The 20,878-nt window shown below is 37.5% G+C and overlaps 1 protein-coding gene across 2 annotated transcripts; it reads left to right on the forward strand.

The window, feature by feature from the left end:
• Positions 1-1,094: 1,094 nt before the first annotated feature.
• Positions 1,095-17,955, forward strand: LOC306861079 (protein mono-ADP-ribosyltransferase PARP12-like; the record flags this gene model as incomplete). Of its 2 annotated transcripts, XM_079403153.1 has the most annotated exons (12): positions 1,095-1,375; positions 2,657-2,792; positions 5,852-6,146; positions 6,228-6,272; positions 8,415-8,541; positions 11,751-11,916; positions 11,994-12,129; positions 13,850-13,946; positions 14,025-14,109; positions 15,247-15,377; positions 15,451-15,596; positions 16,544-17,955. In XM_079403153.1, the coding sequence occupies 12 exons, from the start codon at positions 1,095-1,097 to the stop codon at positions 17,812-17,814; spliced, it is 2,916 nt and encodes a 971-aa protein (XP_079259279.1). In that variant the 3' UTR covers positions 17,815-17,955. The 2 variants fall into 2 exon arrangements, with proteins under 2 accessions (XP_079259279.1, XP_079259280.1); XM_079403154.1 differs by lacking the exon at positions 2,657-2,792 and having other exon boundaries at positions 1,285-1,375.
• Between the last annotated feature and the right edge of the window lie 2,923 nt (positions 17,956-20,878).

The raw sequence follows: 20,878 nt of genomic DNA on the forward strand, positions 1-20,878 counted from the left end.
TGTTCAACGCATCACCGTTTCCGTTTAATAAACGTTTTGCACCGTTTTTTGGGGATGAACTTGGCCCTGGAGTGTGTTTCATCCCCTGAGTTTCATTTCCTCTCAGATTGAATCACTCGCGAGTCAGTGTTCAGAGAATCACTTTCAGTGTTCAGAGAATCACTTTCAGTGTTCAGAGAGTCACTTTCAGTGTTCAGAGAATCACTAGCGAGTCAGTGTTCAGAGAGTCACTTTCAGTGTTCAGAGAGTCACTTTCAGTGTTCAGAGAATCACTAGCGAGTCAGTGTTCAGAGAGTCTCTTTCAGTGTTCAGAGAGTCACTTTCAGTGTTCAGAGAGTCACTTTCAGTGTTCAGAGAATCACTAGCGAGTCAGTGTTCAGAGAGTCTCTTTCAGTGTTCAGAGAGTCACTTTCAGTGTTCAGAGAGTCACTTTCAGTGTTCAGAGAATCACTAGCGAGTCAGTGTTCAGAGAGTCTCTTTCAGTGTTCAGAGAGTCACTTTCAGTGTTCAGAGAATCACTCGCGAGTCAGTGTTCAGAGAGTCACTTTCAGTGTTCAGAGAATCACTTTCAGTGTTCAGAGAGTCACTTTCAGTGTTCAGAGAATCACTAGCGAGTCAGTGTTCAGAGAGTCTCTTTCAGTGTTCAGAGAGTCACTTTCAGTGTTCAGAGAATCACTTTCAGTGTTCAGAGAGTCACTTTCAGTGTTCAGAGAATCACTAGCGAGTCAGTGTTCAGAGAATCACTTTCAGTGTTCAGAGAGTCACTCGCGAGTCAGTGTTCAGAGAATCACTTTCAGTGTTCAGAGAGTCACTCGCGAGTCAGTGTTCAGAGAATCACTTTCAGTGTTCAGAGAGTCACTCGCGAGTCAGTGTTCAGAGAATCACTTTCAGTGTTCAGAGAGTCACTCGCGAGTCAGTGTTCAGAGAATCACTTTCAGTGTTCAGAGAGTCACTCGCGAGTCAGTGTTCAGAGAATCACTTTCAGTGTTCAGAGAGTCACTCGCGAGTCAGTGTTCAGAGAATCACTTTCAGTGTTCAGAGAGATTCACTCCGAATCACATATAAACTGCTCGGTTCGGCTGGTGTCAGAAATCATGGCGGAGGAAACGATCCTGAAGGTTTTGTGTGGGAATCACGGATCGATGGATTATGAGCGTCTTTTGGAACTTTCATACGGACTGAAGGAAATATCAGCGGAGAATTCACTGGATAAAATCATCCGCCGCCGCGACATCTTCACCGTCGTTCAGCGCGACGAAAGTAAAGAGGTTTTCGCACAAACTACCGTCAAGCTGTGTAGAAAGAGCCAGTGTGACGAGCTTTGTGAGCACCTCCACCTGTGTAAATATGAACTGATGATGGGACACTGCAGCAGGTAGATCTGGGGCAAGTGGTTAGATCACAAAAATATTGAATCACTGATTATAAATGAAGCCGCACAAACACTCTACAATCAAAACAAAAGCAGGATTCAACTTGTATTGTGTTTGTGTTTAGATAGAGGATGATGCAAGCTTATGAATCAATAACGTTCCTCCAGTAACGTCAATGTAACGTAAAGTAACGTGTTATGGAATGTTTTTTTTTAAAATGTTGCTACTTGTTTATGAACGTTCAGAGCATTCATAAGTAACATTACAATAACCTATATTTAGTGTGTGTATATATATATATATATATATATATATATATAATGAAATATATTTCAAAACATAAAAATGGCCAAAAATATATATTTGCTAAAATATGTTTCTAAATATATTTGCGTAAATCTATTTTCTACAAGTATATATTTTAGCCGTACTTTGCATGTTTTTCAAAATATAGCCTATTTAAAAAATATTAATATTTTTTAAAAGAATTAAAAAATAAATCTTACACTATATATTTTAATCCAATAAAATATGTTCACATGTCAAATTTGAAGAAAAACCTGATTTGTTGTGTATAACCCTGAACATATAATGTATTTGAATAAAATTCTGCAAGGAACATACTTCAAATTGTTCCAAAACATTTAACATTATTAAACAGAAGAAGGCACTAACAAAACTGTGGCAACAAAGATGGAAACATAATGTAATTAAAAATTGTATTTCCATCTCATGTCGCAACAGTTTTGAAGGTGTCTAAAATGACTGAACCCATATACAAGTCATTGGTGTTTGGTGATGAGTTTTTGTCTCAAGGTCTGCATTTAAAGTCACACCAGAGGTGTTCAGCTGGGATCAGGACTTGTCTTTCTGCAGACCAGTCAAGTTCTTCCACACTGACTCAATCAATCATGCCTTTCTGAACCGTGTCTTATACACAGAGACACTGTCATGTTAGAATAGAAAAGGGTTCTGTCCAAACTGTTGTTATAAAATTAGAAGCACACAATTCCCTAGAATATCATTATATACTTTAACATTTGTACTAAAGTAGTCAAACCTGTTCATTAAAGGGGGGTGCCAATACTTTTGGCAATATAGTGTATATTTTGGCCACAAAAACACATTTCTTGCCACATATAAATGATAAAAGTGATCAAATTGAGGGTTTTTTTTCACTTTTAAAAGATGATGTTTTGAACATTCTGACTATTTAGAAATAAGAAAATAGAGGACATTCAGACATTCAGTTATGACTAGTGAGCCTGTATATGTTTCTGAAGGCACAGCTGCAGTTATGGACACCATCTGATGTCTAAACACAACATGAGGATCTTAAAAGCTCATCAGATGATCCGTCTGAGCCGAGAAGATCTGTGTGTGATATTACTGCAGTCCGACAGCAGCCTCCTGCCTCCCGTGAGCATCCACAACACATATAGTGGACGCCAAAATGATTAGAACACTAGTATCTCCAGCGGCTAAAATAATGGTTTTAAGTCAGTTATTTGTATCTTTTACTGTAGCGTGTCAGAAGGAAATATCAGTTTATATTTCCAAACATTCATTTTGCCATTAATTGTAACTAGATAAAAAAAATTGTCAAGACAAACTTTAGGTTGGCTTGAGAAAGCCTAGCCTGAAAGTTTAAAGCAGTTGTAAAAAGCCTGAAGTTTGAAAATTTAGATGGATTAGATAGATGCTGATAACATGTTTCTATCATGATTGGCGTGTTTTTAACATGATTAGCAAACTACTAGCATGTCGCTAGCATGTTTCTAGCATGATTAGCATGCTGCTAACATGATTAACACGTTACTAGCATGTCGTTAACATGTTTTTAACATGTTACTAGCATGTTTCTAGCATGATTAGCAAGTTACTAGCATGTTTAGCATTATTAGCATGCTACTAACATTTTGCTAGCATGATTAGCATGTTGCTAGTTTGTTTTTAGCATGACTAGCATGTTGCTAGCATGATTAGCAAGTGACTAGCATATCGTTAGCATGATTAGCCAGTTACTAGCATGTCGCTAGCATGTTTCTAGCATGATTAGCATGTTACTAGCGTGTTGTTAGCATGATTAGCAAGTGACTAGCATGATTAGCAAGGTACTAGCATGTTGTTAATGAATGAATGAATGAATGAATGAAGCATTTATATAGCGCATTTATTGTGTATTGCTGTACACCCAAAGCGCTTTACAATCATGTGGGGGTCTCTCCTCAACCACCACCAGTGTGCAGCATCCACTTGGACGATGCGACGGCAGCCACAGTACAACGGCGCCAGTGCGCTCACCACACACTAGCTACAGGTGGAGAGGAGAGTGTGATAGAGCCAATCAAGTGGATGGGGATTACTAGGAGGCCATGATTGATGAAGGCCAGTGAAGGGAATTTGGCCAGGACACCGGGGTTACACCCCTACTCTTTACGAGAAGTGCCGTGGGATTTTTAATGACCACAGAGTGTCAGGACCTCGGTTTAACGTCTCATCCAAAAGACGGTGCTTTTTGACAGTATAGTGTCCCCGTCACTATACTGGGGCGTTAGGACCCACACAGTTAACATGATTATCATGTCGCTAGCATTTTTCTAGCATGATTAGCATATTACTAACATGTTGCTAGCATGATTAGCAAGTGATTAGCATTTTTTTTTACATGATTAGCAAGTTATTAACATGTCGCAAGCATATATAAGCCATCCACCATATTGCAGCGGTGAACTTGACGTCATTCACCATAGTAATCACTGAATATTCGAAAGATGCCACAATCATGCACAGAACGGCTCAACGGCTCTCTGCGAACTTACAATATGTTGAATGACGTCAAAAATACCGTTCCAAGATGGCGGCCGCATCTACGTGCCTGGAGCAGTCGAATAGGGCATCTATATATGTCTATGGTTGTTAGTATGTTTCTAGCATGATTAGCATGCTACTAACATGTTGCTAGCATGATTAACAAGGTACTAGCATGTTTGACAAGTGACTACCATATTGCTAACATGATTAACAAGTTACTAGCATGTTGCATGTTTCTAGCATGATTAGCATGTTTCTAGCATGTTTGCTAGCATAATTAACAAGTAACTATCATGTTGTTAGCATGATTAGCAAGTTACTAGCATATCGCTAGTACGTTTATAGCATGGTTAGCATGCTACTAACATTTTGCTAGCATGATTAGCAAGGTACTAGCATGTTTAGCAAGTGACTAGCATATCGCTAACATGATTAACAAGTTACTAGCATGTTACATGTTTCTAGCATGATTAGCATTTTACTAGCATGTTTCTAGTTGATTAACATGTTTCTAGCATAAGCATGTTACTAGCATGTTGCTAGCATAATTAGCAAGCAACTAGTATGTTGCTAACATTATTAACAAGTTACTAACAGGCCTCTCTGCTCTCAAACGTTGGGGGCGTGTCCGCTGTCGGTGCTGAAACCACGCCCACTCTCTCTCAGCTGTCAAATACCGCTACAACCTGAATGGATGCTTCTGATGCTACCTCTAGTAGCTTAATTGGATTTATACAGCCATACATGTTTAAGCGTGCAAGTTCGTTAATTAATTGTAGACGCGCGTCAGCGCTGCAGTGAGCTGAAACCTTCTCGTCGTCAAGGCGAGTGTGGCTCATGGTTGCTTAGCAACGGCAAACACCACGAGAGCGCGAGCTCCGGTGCGCTTTGAAAGAAGAGAAAGCGGTACAGCTCGCGTTTCTAGATGCAGATTGTGAACTGTATGTATTCTGCCACATATTGATCCATTCACCCTAGAACCGTCCCTGCCTAGAATCTGTATATCTAACATCACAGACATTCAAAAAGACAAACTAAGAACTTGACCTCTCAACAGTTATTATAGTGTTAGGGGCGGGGCCACACTCGGTGGCTCCATTGTGTCATCGAGCCACCGTTTTAGCCCCGCCCCAAAAAAATCCTGAACGCAGAATTGGTGAAAAACTGTTTAACGGTTTAACTCCACACTTCAGTTCTATATAGTTCAGAGTCTTTGTAATGTGTTTCAGCAATACATTTCTAACATTTGTAATGTGCTTAGAAACAATTCTCAGAATTCTCTTTACACGGACTTTAAAGCAGCTTTTGTCCTCGGTGCACTTGAGAAGATTTTCTCAGGAGCTTTGCAGGAGGTTTCTTGAAGCTTGGAGACACAGTTCTTCTGGATTTAGTCTCAGTTTGTTCTGTTTCTTCATGTCATTCCAGACAGATGATGATGATCAGATCAGATCTCTGTGTGGAGATTATTACCATTAATGACTAAATGAATGTTTGGAAATATAAACTGATATTTCCTTCTGACACACTACAGCAAAAGATAGAAATAACTGACTTAAAACCAGTTTTTAGCTGCTGGAGATACTAGTGTTCTCATCATTTTGGCCAGCAGTGTTCTCCGATCCCGTCTGAATCCAAGTACGCTGATGTTTCGCTCTGTTCCTCAGGTGTGTGTCGTGTATAACCGAGGGCTGCGTGGAAACTGTCTGGACGGAGAGAAGTGCATGAGGCTGCATGTGTGCGAGAGCTTCATCAGAGGACGCTGCGGCGACACGGACTGCGGCCGGTCGCATGATTTCCACGAGCCTCAAGCCAGAAAAGTGCTGAGGTTCAGAGGAGTGTCGGATCAGCTCATGAACTCTCTGCCCTTCATCTACCGCAACATCCTCACGCTCAAGACGTTCAAGACTCAACCAGACCGAAGAAACACAGACCTCCAGCCTCACAGAAGCTCTGATGGAGGTGCCAAGGTTCCTCAGTGGTTTATGGGTTGTTATATTTGCTTTATATTGTGATTTAATATGTTTGGTTTTCTTTCCTCAGAGAGTGAGATCTGCCTGTCGTTCATCAGAGGATTCTGTGGAGCATGTACGTGTTTGATCGTGTCCAGTTACTGAAGACAAAGAATTCCTCATTTAACCTGAATGCATTTATCACACTTATTTCTATAGCGCTTTATACAACGCAGAGTGCTTCAAAGCAGCTTTAAACAGGGAAAAAACTGTTAATATTGCTAAATTAATCAAATATGGAACAAATTTTATTTCAGTTGTAATCCACACTGCAAAAATAATTTTCTTGCTTAGTATTTTTGTCGTTTTCTAGTATAAATATCTAAACATTCTTGAATCAAGATGCGTTTACATGACAAGATATTATGTCTTGTTTTCTGGAAAAATTATCAATTTTGTTAAATATCTGCCAATGGGGTAAAAAAAATCATCTTAAATTAAAGGCTAAACAAGATTATTTTTGCTTGTTTTAAGCAAAAACTAATACAAATTGGGTAATTTTTTCAGAAAACAAGCCATAGTGTCTTAAGTAGTTTTACTTGTCCAGTAAATGCATCCTGATTCAAGAATTCTTAGATGTTTATGCTAGAAAACAAGAATCATTTTTTGCAGTGTGGCTAACGGAACGTTCTCATAACTTTCACTAATAAAGTTATATAAATGTTCTTAAAATAATTTTTATGAAACGTTCTTGCAACATTATTAATATTTGATATTCGTCCTCATAACATTGAGAGAAAAAGTTCTGAGATCAACATTCTCAAAACGTTCTCATGATGTTTTTTGTACTTGATGAACGTTCTAAGAAACGTTAAATAACATTCTAATCACGACAAGTGGTTAACTGGACTTTTTAACATTCTTTGAATATTATAAAGAACCGCTCAAATAATGTTATACAGTTGAGGTCAAAACTTTACATACACCTGGCAGAATCTGCAAAATTTAGATTATTTTAAAGTAAGAGGGATCATACAAAATGCATGTTATTGTTTATTTAGTACTGACCTGAATAAGATCACATAAAAGATGTTTATATATAGTCATTCTATTGAAAGTGTTCATGCCCCGGCTCTTAATGCATGGTTTTTCCTTCTGGAGCATCAGTGAGTGTTTGAATCTTCTGTAATAGTTGCATATGAGTCCCTTAGTTGTCCTCAGAGTTTAAAGATGGATCTCAAAATCATACAGTCATTGTTGGAAAGGGTTCAAATACACAAAAATGCTGGAAAACCAAATAATTTGTGGAACCTGAAGGATTTTTCTGAAGAACAGCAGACAGTTTAACTGTTCAGGACAAACAAGGGACTCATGAACAACTATCACTAAACAGAAAAACACAGCTTTGGATCGTTCAGGTAACAACACAGTATTAAGAATCAAGGGGATGTAAACTTTTGAACGGGGTCATTTTTATAAATTCAATTATTATTTTCTCTTGTGGACTATATGTAAACATCTTTTATGTGAAATGTCTTATTCAGGTCAGTACTAAATAAACAATAACATGCATTTTGTATGATCCCTCTTATTTTGTTGAAATAATTAACATTTTACAGATTCTGCAAGGTGTATGTAAACTTTTGACTTCAGCTGTATGTGGGGTGAAAATAAAGTTTAAGAAACGTTTTTCTAACTTTTCTTACCTGCTATACAGAAGACAAGTTTTTGAATTAGTTTATATATTTTCTGTTTTTTTATTTATTTAAATTTTTAGTAACTTTTGTTGTACGTTTTTGTCATTTTTATTAGATTTTTTTTATTTTTTAAATATGCCTTTTTTTTATTAATTTTTGTTTCAGCTTTAGTATTAATTATTTTAGTGCATCAAGTTAAACTAAATGAAAATGATAAATATTTAATCGGCAGCCAGTTCAAATAAAACAATTTTTAAAAATTTCATTATAAGTTTATTTTAAGTAACACAAATGTTTGTATGGTTTTAGTTAACTATAATAACCACCAAATAAATAAACAAAAACGCTTTGGCATGTCAGTGACGTCTTGCACTGGACCAACCGGTTTTGTGATAATTCCAGTCATATTTTAACAACCATTGTTTATAATGAATAAACACACGCCTGTTTAAAGTTACAGTCTGAATAGATATAAGGCACGTCGCTCTTTATAGATTTGTGCACCGTCATCTTTCATAAACCACTGCAAAAATACATGAGTGAGCTTGAGATGTCAGTGAGTGTGTGTTTCTGTCCATCAGATAAATGCAGTAAAGCACACTGTAAAATGCCGTATAAGTGGGAGGTGAAGGTAGGCCGCAGGTGGCATGAGTTACCCAACAGTGAACAGATCGAGCGGGATTACTGCGACCCGTCCAACATACACAGGTAACCTTCACAGGACGAACACTGCTGTTCCAAACCCACAGGATCTTCAAAACACACAACATATATGATCAATTATATATTTTTACTGAAACTTGAAAGATTTGTCTCTTCATTGAAAGCCCATGCAATCAAACTTTTACACGTTGAAATTTTCCTAAAGACATGCAGTACATATTTATCAATGTTTATATATTGATAAAAGCTTAAATTATATCTGATCATCATATAAAACTATTGTCTTATATTCAGTTGCTTTATGCTGTAAAAATTATTTTCTTACTTAATACTTTTGTCTTGTTTTCCAGTATGAATATATGAAGATCATTAAATCAAGATACATTTACATGAGAAGGAAAATAAATAAAATAAAATAAAATGTCAAAAGTAAATAAATAAACATAAACAAAATAAAGAGTCCTTTAAATTGCTTCAAAATTAAGGGAGAATAAACAATCTTAACTCAAAGAGAAAAATGGTAATTTTTTAAAACTCATTGTCAGATATTTGTTCTTGTTTTAAGCAAAAGCTTACTTAACTTTAGGATATTTTTCGAAAATCAAGTCATTTTGCTTCTGAAGTAACTGTGTCTTGATTTAAGGATGTTTAGATATTTGTACTGGAAATCAAGAAAAAAATATTAAGAAAATCATTTGAAAAGCATCTGTCAAATGCAAGAATGTAAATGGGAATCGTATGTTCCTAGATCATTTCCCCTTTAGGAAAATTAACCATGGTTTTATTATCATAAGTGTAGTAATTGGTGGTGATCATGGTTGAACTATAGCAACTAGGGATGAAAGATATTGGATTTTTGCCCATATGCCGATATTTTTCAACTCATTTTGGCCTATACCGATATACAGATGCATCTCAATAAATTAGAACGTCGTGGAAAAGTTCATTTATTTCAGTAATTCAACTCAAATTGTGAAACTCGTGTATTAAATAAATTCAGTGCACACAGACTGAAGTAGTTTAAGCCTTTGGTTCTTTTATTTGTGATGATTTAGGCTCACATTTAACAAAACCCCACCAACAATTTAGAATACTTCATAAGACCAATAAAAAAAAAAATCATTTTTAGTTAATTGTTGGCCTTCTGGAAAGTATGTTCATGTACTGTATATGTACTCAATACTTGGTAGGGGCTCCTTTTGCTTTAATTACTGCCTCAATTCGGCGTGGCATGGAGGTGATCAGCCTGTGGCACTGCTGAGGTGTAATGGAAGCCCAGGTTGCTTTGATAGCGGCCTTCAGGTCATCTGCATTGTTGGGTCTGGTGTCTCTCATCTTCCTCTTGACAATACCTCAGAGATTCTCTGTGGGGTTCAGGTCAGGCGAGTTTGCTGGCCAATCAAGCACAGTAACACCATGGTCATTGAACCAGCTTTTGGTAGCTTTGGCAGTGTGGGCAGGTGCCAAGTCCTGCTGGAAAATGAAATCAGCATCTCCATAAAGCTTGTCAGCAGAAGGAAGCATGAAGTGCTCTAAAATCTCCTGGTAGATGGCTGCGTTGACTGTGGACTTCAGAAAACACAGTGGACCAACACCAGCAGATGACATGGCAGCCCAAATCATCACTGACTGTGGAAACTTCACACTGGACTTCAAGCAACATGGATTCTGTGCCTCTCCACTCTTCCTCCAGACTCTGGGACCTTGATTTCCAAATGAAATGCAAAATTTACTTTCATCTGAAAAGAGGACTTTGGAGCACTGAGCAACAGTCCAGTTCTTTTTCTCCACAGCCCAGGTAAGATGCTTCTGAAGTTGTCTCTGGTTCAGAAGTGGCTTGGTAGCTCTTTTCCTGAAGACGTCTGAGCGTGGAGACTCTTGATGCACTGACTCCAGCTTCAGTCCACTCCTTCTGAAGCTCTCACAAGTGTTTGAATCAGCTTTGCTTGACAGTATTCTCAAGCTTGCGGTCATCCCTGTTGCTTGTGCACCTTTTCCTACCCAAATTCATCCTTCCAGTCAACTTTGCATTTAATATGCTTTGATACAGCACTCTGTAAACAGCCACAGCTTTCAGTAATGACCCTCTGTGACTTACCCTCTTTGTGGAGAGCGTCAATGTTCATCTTCTGGATCATTGCCAAGTCAGCAGTCTTCTCCATTATTGTGGTTTCAAAGAACAAGAGATACGCTGAATTTATACTGTAGAGATGGTCATTAATTGAAACTCAAATATAAATATTCTAATATTTTGAGATATTGATTTTTGACTTTCATGAGCTGTAAGCTCTAATCATCAAAATTAAAACAAAAAAAACTTTTGAAATGTTTTACTTTACATGCAATGAATCTAAAATATATGAAAGTTTCACTTTTTGAAATAACTTACAAGAAAAAATGAACTCTTTCACGACATTCTAATTTATTGAGATGCACCTGTATTTGCTTTTGTTTGGAAACAACACCAAGTCTCTCCTGTGTGGAAATTATAAACAATATTATTTGTAATTTTGGTTAGTTTTTAAGAAACTTGTTTGTTAGAATTAAATAAGTTATTTTTTTAATATAGTACATTGAAAACTTTGAAAAATAATCATAAATCAATTATGTCAATTGCTGGATTTATTTAATTTAATTTTTAATTTTTTTCAGAAAGATGCAGTGATAGCCTTAAAATATTATTTTAAGATTGAACAAGATGGTCTAAGGCAAAAGAGTTTCTTGTAATCATTTAGAGCTCATAATTTGTAAAAAAAAAAAAAACTATTACATAGGGCTGGATGATTAATCTTGAACGTGCATTCTCAAATTAAATACAGCGATCCAAAACAGTGAATCTAATCATCATTTAGGCAAAAGTTAACTTAAAGAATGAGCACATTGCTGACGTGATCTAAACGCTAGCACACCCTGAGCACATGTGAGTTAATCCTCTTATCGGCAAGACATATCGGCATAATTTTTCAAAACGGGTCGATGCCGATATTTACATTTCAAGCCATTATCGGCAGATTCCAATATCGGTCCGATAATATCATGCATCCCTAATAGTAACCATATTTTTTTTGGTTAATTTTTCTAAAGGTTGAAATGCACACAAAACGTCCTCCAGCAGCAAAATTTTGAGGTTTTAAGTTGTAAGTGTGTGAGAGAGAGAAAGTGAGAAACCGAACAAAAGTGATTTGGGCAAACTGCATGAACTAACCTGAATCTGGATGAGTGAATCTGAGTGAATAATGCATGTTTCTGCACAGTTCTGGAAACGAGCCGGCTTGTTTTGAGGAAATGACTCTGGGTCTGGATGAGGTCCGGCGTCTCTCCACGAATTCCTCCGTTCTCCTGCCCGGCTTCGCCCTCACCACCTGCTGGAGCTGGTTCTGGAAGAACGAGTACAACCGCTGGATCCAGTACGCGTCGATAGTATGTCACGACTCGCACCGGTTTGTTTATATTGTGTGTGATCAGGCAGGATCTGCTGATGATGCTGTTCCTCTCAGGCGGAGATGCACCGGATGTCTTCGGTCAACAGCGAGCAGCTGGAGCACAGATATCAGGAGTATCTACGGCAGGAGCAGGAGGACGCTGGGGTCAAGTTTAGCGTGGGAAACCGCTTCTATGAGCTCCGCTTCAGAGGTGTGTTCTGTGTGGAGATCATATTCAGATCTTGACTGATCCAACATGCCTATCTATTAGGGATGTAACGATATCAAAATCTCACGATACGATAATATCACGATATGATATTTATTGCGATTATTTAAAGTGCCTCTATTATGGATTTTTGAAAATGAGCTTTCATGCAGTGTATAAGTGAATGAAAACATCCTGCAAAGTTTTAAATCTGAAACTGCACCGTGTATAAAGTTATTGTTTCTCAAAAGAAAGAGTAGACTCTGAATCATTGGGATTCGTTTAAAAAACTACTCGTTTCAAGCCGTTTCATGTTGAAGTCAACATGATCGAATGGGGCATCTATACATATCTATGATGCTAGCAACATGATAAACATGTTAGAAACAACCTAATTCATGCTTGCAATGTGCAAAAATGCATACAAATATTAATCGTGTTAAAATGTGCTAGAAACATGTTAGTGTTACAACGTTAGAAACGTGTTAAGACATGTAAGCAATGTGCTAAACATGCTATCAGCATGTTAATTCATGATTGCAACATGTAATAAAAAGCTCATTTATGCTGGCAATGTGCTTAACATGTTTTTGCACATGCCTAATGTTTTTGTGTTAAAACATGTTGGCAACATACTATTTTATGTTAACATGTTAAATCATGAACCATGTACTAAAAAATGCTAGCAATATGCCAGCTCATGCTAGCAAGGTGTTAAAACATGTTAACGTGTTAACGTTAAAACCTGCTGGGAACATTTTCATTCCTGCTAGCTACATGTTAAAACATGTTAACAACATGATAACTGATCTTAGCAATGTGTTAAAATTAGTGCTGTAAAAATTAGCGCATTAACGCAGGTGATACATTTTTTCAATTTAACGCGTTAAAAATATTTAACGCAATTAATGCAGGGGCGGAGCTAGGGTTGGCCACCACTCACAACTGCTGCTTATGTCACTTTTTCTTTTTGATAATTAAGACGTTTAAAATTGATAGCTCTCAATTATACTGTATTGTTGAATGGCTATAGTCAATGGTTAAATTTTCGCGATTAATTTCAGAAAAAAATGTGCGAGTAATTAGTTACGTTTTTTTAATCGATTGACAGCACTAGTTAAAACATACTAGAAACGAGCTAGCAATGTGCTAACACATGCTAGCAGCATGATTCATTTTAGAACCATATTAAATGATTGAAACGTGCTATTAACATGCTAATTAATGTTAGCAACATGATAAACATGTCAGAAGCATGCTAGCAACATGACTCATGTTAGCACCATGTTAAATGATAGAAACATGCTATTAACATGCTAAATCATGTTAGCAATGAGCAAATATTTGTTAGCCATGCGCTACCACATGCTGGCATAGTGTTAATGTGCTAGCAATGTGCTAATTCATGTAAGCCATGTACTAAAACATGCTGGCAACATTTTAATTCATGCCAACATGTTACATGTTGTAACATTCTTTGTTAGGAACATGTTAATTCATGCTAGCAACATGCCAAAAGATGTTAGCAATGCGTTAAATCATGCTAGAAACATGCTAAATGTGGTAGTAACATTAATTGACTTTGTTACTTCTCTGAGTAAAACCTTCAAACTTAAAGCTTCTTAGAGTATTTTAAACATTCAGACCTGTGTTTTTGTCAAGCCAACAACACAAGTTTGTCGTAAAGCTTTATTCATCTAGATACTGCTAATCTTGTTCACAGACATGAAGCAAAGAAATGAGGTGAGTGGCACAGAGAGACCCGTCAGGCGCCGGCCTGTGTTTGTCTCGTCGGTTGACGTCCAGATCGCCAGAGCGAGGTGACAGTGCTCTCCAGCGGCTTTATGTCAAGATCCTGCCTGTTGTTTTGCGTTATTCTGACTGATCTTGTTTTCCAGATGTCGCGGCGCCATTAAGACTCGTTTTTCTAAAGGCGTTCCTGGATTTTGGGACCAAACTGCCATTCCTGACATTGGATTTCAGGTTGTGATTTTTGCGTTATTATTGGTCGTTTCATCATCATTGCTCACCATAGCGTTACTGTATTCTAATTACTATTCCTGATAATGGAGTAATGCGTTTAGTGGTCGACCGATATTGCTTTTTTTGACTGCCGATATCTTGAAAAGCAGGGTGGCCGATATAATTTTATTTATTTTAATTAATATTTTAAAAAAAATTAATCATTTGAAAATGTATTCAAAAATAAATTTGTAAAATAAACACATACTTTAGATGACAAAGTATTTTTCACAAATAAATGAGTTGTACAACATTTTGATGCAGTGAAAGATGGCCTTATTATATTTCAAAATGTTGCATTCGATTTCACATATTTTAGTCTGGCATTATAGTTTGGGAAAAGCCCAACTAGTAAATGTGTACAAGTTTATGTCACAATAACACTAGTGTAAGTGAGAATAAATGACTTATCAGAATGAGATCCTTCGCTGGATCTTCGCGTCTCAACGTGAAAGATGGCCATGATCACATTACAGATAATGAGCTCAGACGGGAAAGACTGGACCTCGCGTTGGTTTCATACAGATGACTTTATCAGAGAATATTTGTTTTAGATATGACTTAATTTAAAAATAGACACTTCAAGCTTTCTTTAGATATATTTCTCATGTCTGTTTGTCAAGTGTTCAAGGAGACCAAGACGGCAGAGTGCACCCTGTTTGTTTTCTTTACTTTACAAAAGCACAGCGTTTTGTTAGTATTGCGAGTGTATATAATTAAGTAGAGCTTTTACAGTTTTACTCTTATCTATACGATCAAAAATGACGGAACATTATAAGTTATTTTCGCTGTTATCAGGAAAATATCCAGGTGATTGTTCAAGTTGCTGTTTTGATACTTATGTAATTTTTCAGTCAATATTAAATTACTGAAAGAACTACAAGTTTCACTTTGTAGTGTATTTTTTAGGTTTGATAACTTGAAAAGTAAAGTAACTCGGAAGTAAAGTAATTAGTAATCTGATTACTTTTTAAATGCAGTAATCAGTAATGTAATCATATTTTAAATAAATAATTTGTAGTGGATTACTTCTTTTTTTTGAGTAATTTACCCAACACTGCTGCTCACTGATACTACAGATCTCTTGTTTATCTGCAGAGGGTCCGTCTCCGGCCGTCTCATAGAGATTACGTGAGAGTCCACGAGCGCTTCAGCCAAACTCTGAGGGGTTTTACCGTCCGTCGGATCGAGCGTGTGCAAAACCGGGAACTCTGGGAAGACTTCATGTTGTGGGTATCAAAACTGATCGTCTGCCGCAAATCCTCCATCTTTTAGTTTGCATAAACATGCATTTTTCCACAGAAAAAAGGAACGAATGATCATTACGAACAAGCAGGAGAAATATGGCGATCGGCTTTTATTCCGCGCCACTGAATCCTCTCTTGTCGAAGCTGCATGTCTGAGAAACTTTGACTGTGAGGCGTTGGACACAGCAGCATATGGACAGGGTTTGTTTCTGATTCCTGAAGATGACAGATCGACTGCTGTTCAAAAGTTGGGGATCAGTAAGATTTTTAATGTTTTTTAAAGATGTAATGCTCATCAAGGCTGCATTTATTTGATCAAAAACACAGAAAAATAAATGTAACATTGTGAAATATTAAGATGTAAAATAACGGTTTTCTATTTTAATATGTATTAAACTGTAATTTATTTCTGTGATCTGCAGCTGTATTTTCAGCATCATTACTCCAGTCTTCAGTGTCACATGATCTTCAGAAATCATAATAATATACTGATTTATAATCAGTTCTGGAAACAGTTTTGCTGCTGAATAATTTTTTGGAAACTGTGATACTTTTTCAGGATTCTTTAAAGAATTTTTTTTTCAAAAGAACAGCAATTATTCAAAATTGAAATCTTTTCTCTTTTAGAAACAAGCTAACTCTTTTCTCAATACATTTTTCTTTCTTTTTTTTCTTTTTCAGAAAGGATGTGTTAAATCGATAAAGTGATAGTAAAGACTTATATTCTTAGAAAAGAGTTCTATTTTGAATAAATGCTGTTCTTTTGAAAATTGTATTCTTTAAAGAATCCTGAAAAAGTTATCACAGATTCCAAAACAATATTTGGCAGCACAACTGTTGATTTATAAAATCAGCATATTAGAATGATTTCTGTAGGATCATGTGACACTGAAGATTGTAATAACGATGCTGAAAATTCAGCTTTGATCACAGGAATAAATAATATTTGAAAGTATATTCAAATAGAAATAATTATTTTATTTTTTAATAACATTCACAGTATTACAGGTTTATTTTTCTGTATTTTTGAACAAATAAATGCAACTTCTTTACAAAAGTCTTACTGATCCCAAACGTTTGAATGGCAGTGTATTTACACTTTAAGCTTTGTCTTCCAAAAGTGACGTAATTTTCCTTCTTTCCGACAGGGATTTATTTCTCAAAGGACCCCAGGTACTGGATTGAGCGGGCTGATGGATGTGCGGTGAGGCTGATGTTCGCGTGCAGGGTGTTGGTTGGGTATTACACCAGAGGAGCGGCTCATTTCCGCCACCCTCCGGCCAAAAACGCTGAAGGAAGTCTGTATGACAGCTGTGTCGATAATCCACGTGACCCGTCCGTTTTTGTAGTGTTTGACAGCTGTCAGATCTACCCAGAGTTTCTTATTACCTACGAGGACACTAACAAGTGTTCACCGTCTGATATTGCTCAGGTGGACGCAGAAGAAACTAGTAAAACAGCCACAGAACGAGACCAAACCTCAGTTATCTTCACCAACTCCAGCAGGTGCACAAGCTCAGTCCATTCTCTGGAGGGTCCAGATTCTGAGCCACAACACACTTCATCCTCCTGCAGACGAACAGAGCCTCTCATTACGCTCTTAAGTTCAACATTAGACACAACTGTGGGCGTCTCCACTGCACTTCCTGTCTCAACTGAACGCATTTCCACTGCACTTCCTGTCTCAACTGAACGCATTTCCACTGCACTTCCTGTCTCAACTAAAAGTGTCTCCACTGCATTTCCTGTCTCAACTGAAAGTGCCTTGAATGCACTTCCTGTCTCAGCTGAATGCATTTCCACTGCACTTCCTGTCTCAACTGAACGCATTTCCACTGCACTTCCTGTCTCAGCTAAAAGTGTCTCCACTGCATTTCCTGTCTCAACTGAAAGTGCCTTGAATGCACTTCCTGTCTCAGTTGAACGCATTTCCACTGCACTTCCTGTCTCAGCTAAAAGTGTCTCCACTGCATTTCCTGTCTCAACTGAAAGTGCCTTGAATGCACTTCCTGTCTCAACTGAATGCATTTCCACTGCACTTCCTGTCTCAACTAAACGCATCGCCACTACACTTCCTGTCTCAACTGAAAGTGCCTCGAATGCACTTCCTGTCTCAGCTGAGGACATTTCCACTGCATTTCCTCTTTCAGCAGAGGGAGTATCCACTCCACTTCGTGTCTCAAGTAAAAGTGCCTCAAATGCACTTCCTGTCTCAACTAAACGCATTGCCACTACACTTCCTGTCTCAACTGAAAGTGTCTCCACTGCACTTCCTGTCTCATATGGTTCTAGAATTCCCGCTCAGAGTCGGTTTCGCTCCAGTGCATCCGTGCCTTCCTCTCATCAGCGCATCCTTGGAAACTCTTCAGCAGACGCACACAAACCTGCAGCGCAGAAGAAGAACTGTGCTGTCATGTGATCTGTTCCTGCACTGCAAACATTTGTCTTGTTTTCTCGTATAAACATCTAAGAATTCTTGAATCAAGATCAATATACTTTACAAGTAAAGCGGCTTAAGATATGAAGTCTTGTTTTCTGAAAACAATGATCAAACTTTAGTTTGCTTAAAACAAGCAAAAACATCTGCCAATGGGGTAAGAAAATAATTAGAGCTGGAAAACAATTAATTGCCTCCAAAATAAAAGTTTTTGTTTATATAATATGTACTGTGTATGTTCATTATGTGTGTATATATAAAGACACGCATACAGTATATATTTTGAAAATAATTACATGTGTATATATTTATATTCATTTAATTTATATTGTATATTAATAATATATTTAATATATAAACAACATTTTTCTTAAATCTATAAATGCATGTGTGTGTATTTATATATAGATAATAAATATACATAGTACACACACATGTATTATGTAAACAGAAACTTTTATTTCGTTGCCCAGCACTAAAAATAAACTTAATTTAAAGGCTAAACAAGATTATTTTTCTTGCCCCATTAGGAGATATTTTTTGCTTGTTTTAAGCAAAAACAATATTTTGATAATTTTTTTTTAGAAAACAATACTTAATATCTTAAGCCGCTTTACTTATAAAGTATATTCATCATGATTCAAGAATGCTTAGATGTTTATATTAGAAAACAAGACTATTACGGAAAAGATTTTATGCAGTGTGTAAGCGTGTCATAGCATGCATTAAATTACTGCACTGCGTTCAATGAGAGAAATAATATTGAGTTCAAAGGTGTAAGTTATTAATGGAAATCGATGTTCATGCAGTTCATATAGATGTAAGAGTTAATTATTGAACAGATACGGTGCATGTCAACCTTCCTGATGATTATGTGAAGAAGTCATCTTATAATCTAGTCCTATAACTGCATGATCTCATGACAGCCACTGCGTTTATAAATGTGCATTATAATCCTACTAAAACACTGTAAGATTTGGTTGTAAACTTCTGATATTTAGTTCTGTCCTGGTCAGATTTGGTTTGGTTTCTGTCAATTCGAGTGGAATAAAAGCTGACCCCAAACTTCAGGTTTCTGGTGACTTTGGTCTTTTTATATTTTACTTTACATGCATGCATTTGTTAATGCTTTTATCCAAAGCAACTTGCCTTGCATTTGAGGTACACATTTGCATTTGATCAGTTCTTGTATCTTTTCTTGAAATAATGCATTTGCTGCTGGTTTAATCTCTGGATTTCACCCGAGATCTTTAGGATTTAGTGCATTGTGGGATTATTTTCTTGCATTTTTTAGCATTAATTATTATTCATTAAATGATTTGTTTCTGTTTGAGGATCAAATCAAACTTCTGCTGGGTCACTGAGGAGCTACATGAGCCCACCAGAGCTGTTCTCTGATTATTTCAGAACCTTTAACTGTATTTTTCACAGTAATTTTTTTGTTTTTTAACCAATTTAAACAATAGCAACCGTGAAGGTTTTTATTTATAAAGCTCTAAAAATGTTACTGACTGGTGCATTTCCTGCAAATATGGAAAAAAATAAAGGCTCTCAATTAGATATGTGCAGTGTCACATGATTAGTGCAAATTGTCACATGACCAGAGCCGTTTACTTCCTGTTTGCACCTTTTGAAGATGATGCCTGCATCAAAGCTCCAAAACAAAAGTTTAATAAAGTATATGTTAATATAAAGATATGACAAAGATTTTTGGTCCATATTATCTTTAAGGTGTCCACCATTAATTATAGTTTTTAATTATATAATTTTATAAAATAATTATTAAATTGAATATAATATAATAATTATATAAATTTCATTACACAATTATAGCATTAATTAGTTTTCTTGAGTGTTGTTATAGAAACATGTTGATAATACAGTGCAGGTATACACATAGATATACAGGTGCATCTAAAAAAAAATTTAATATTGTGAAAAAGTTCTAGTTTTTTTTGGTAACTTATTTCAAAAAGTGAAACTTTCATATTTTCTAGATTCATTGCATGCAAAGTAAAACATTTCAAAAGTTTTTTTGTTTTAATTTTGATGATTAGAGCTTACAGCTCATGAAAGTCTTGGCCGGGGCTTTGTCTGTACGCCTTTTCCCCAATCGCTCTGCTCCCGGGAGTTCTGGCGAGAGTGCGCCGGGACGAGGTCAGTCTAATACTGGTAGCACCGTTCTGGCCGGGCCGAGTATGGTCCTCGGACCTTATTTCTCTCCTCGACGGCTCTCCATGGGAGATTCCTGTCAGGCTGTGGAAGCTGTGGGTGTAGCCTCTGAGGAGGCATAGCTCATAGCTTCCGGTCTCTCAACCGAGGTTGCTGAGACCATCCTCCAATCCAGAGCTCCCTCTACGAGGAAACTGTATGCCCTGAAGTGGAAACTTCATGGTGTGGAGACCGCCACCTCGACCCAGTTAACTGCCCGATTGGTACTGTGCTGGAGTTCCTGCAGGCCCGTTTCTCCGCAGGGTTAACCCACTCCACCCTGAGGGTTTACGTGGCAGCTATTCGGCCTACCGTGCCCCTATCGGTGGCCTTTCAGTGGGTAGGCACCCCCTAGTACATGTTTCCTCCAGAGGCTGAGACCTCCGGCCAGAGAGCTTATGCTATGTGGTGGATCAGGATGCTATTACATAGCCTCGAGTCCTCTGCTCTCCCCCTTCTCCGGGATCAAGACTCACTTCTCAGAAGTTGGCATTTGGGACGCAGACCCGCCCACTTTAGCCACTCGTGGCCCTTTTTCTCTCGCCCTCGTTGTACTCCTGAGGCATACACACAGGGCAGGGACTTGGAAGTCTGGTGGCGTGGGCATCTCGTTCCCCTAGCGTTTCGACGCAGCTCGAGTTCCTGGAAGGGAACGTCTCAGGTTACGTATGTAACCCTGGTCCCCTGAAGGGAACGAGACGCTGCATCTCGAGGCCATACTTCCGGCATCCCTGCGAGCGGTTGCTTCATTCCTAGAAGCAAACGCCGGTTCCACCGCACATGCTTTTATGCTTCCTGGTCGATTACGTCACCCGCTCGTGACGTCTCGCCCTTC

The sequence above is a fragment of the Barbus barbus genome, assembly GCF_936440315.1.
Source record: "Barbus barbus genome assembly, chromosome: 42".
Lineage (NCBI taxonomy): Eukaryota > Metazoa > Chordata > Actinopteri > Cypriniformes > Cyprinidae > Barbus > Barbus barbus.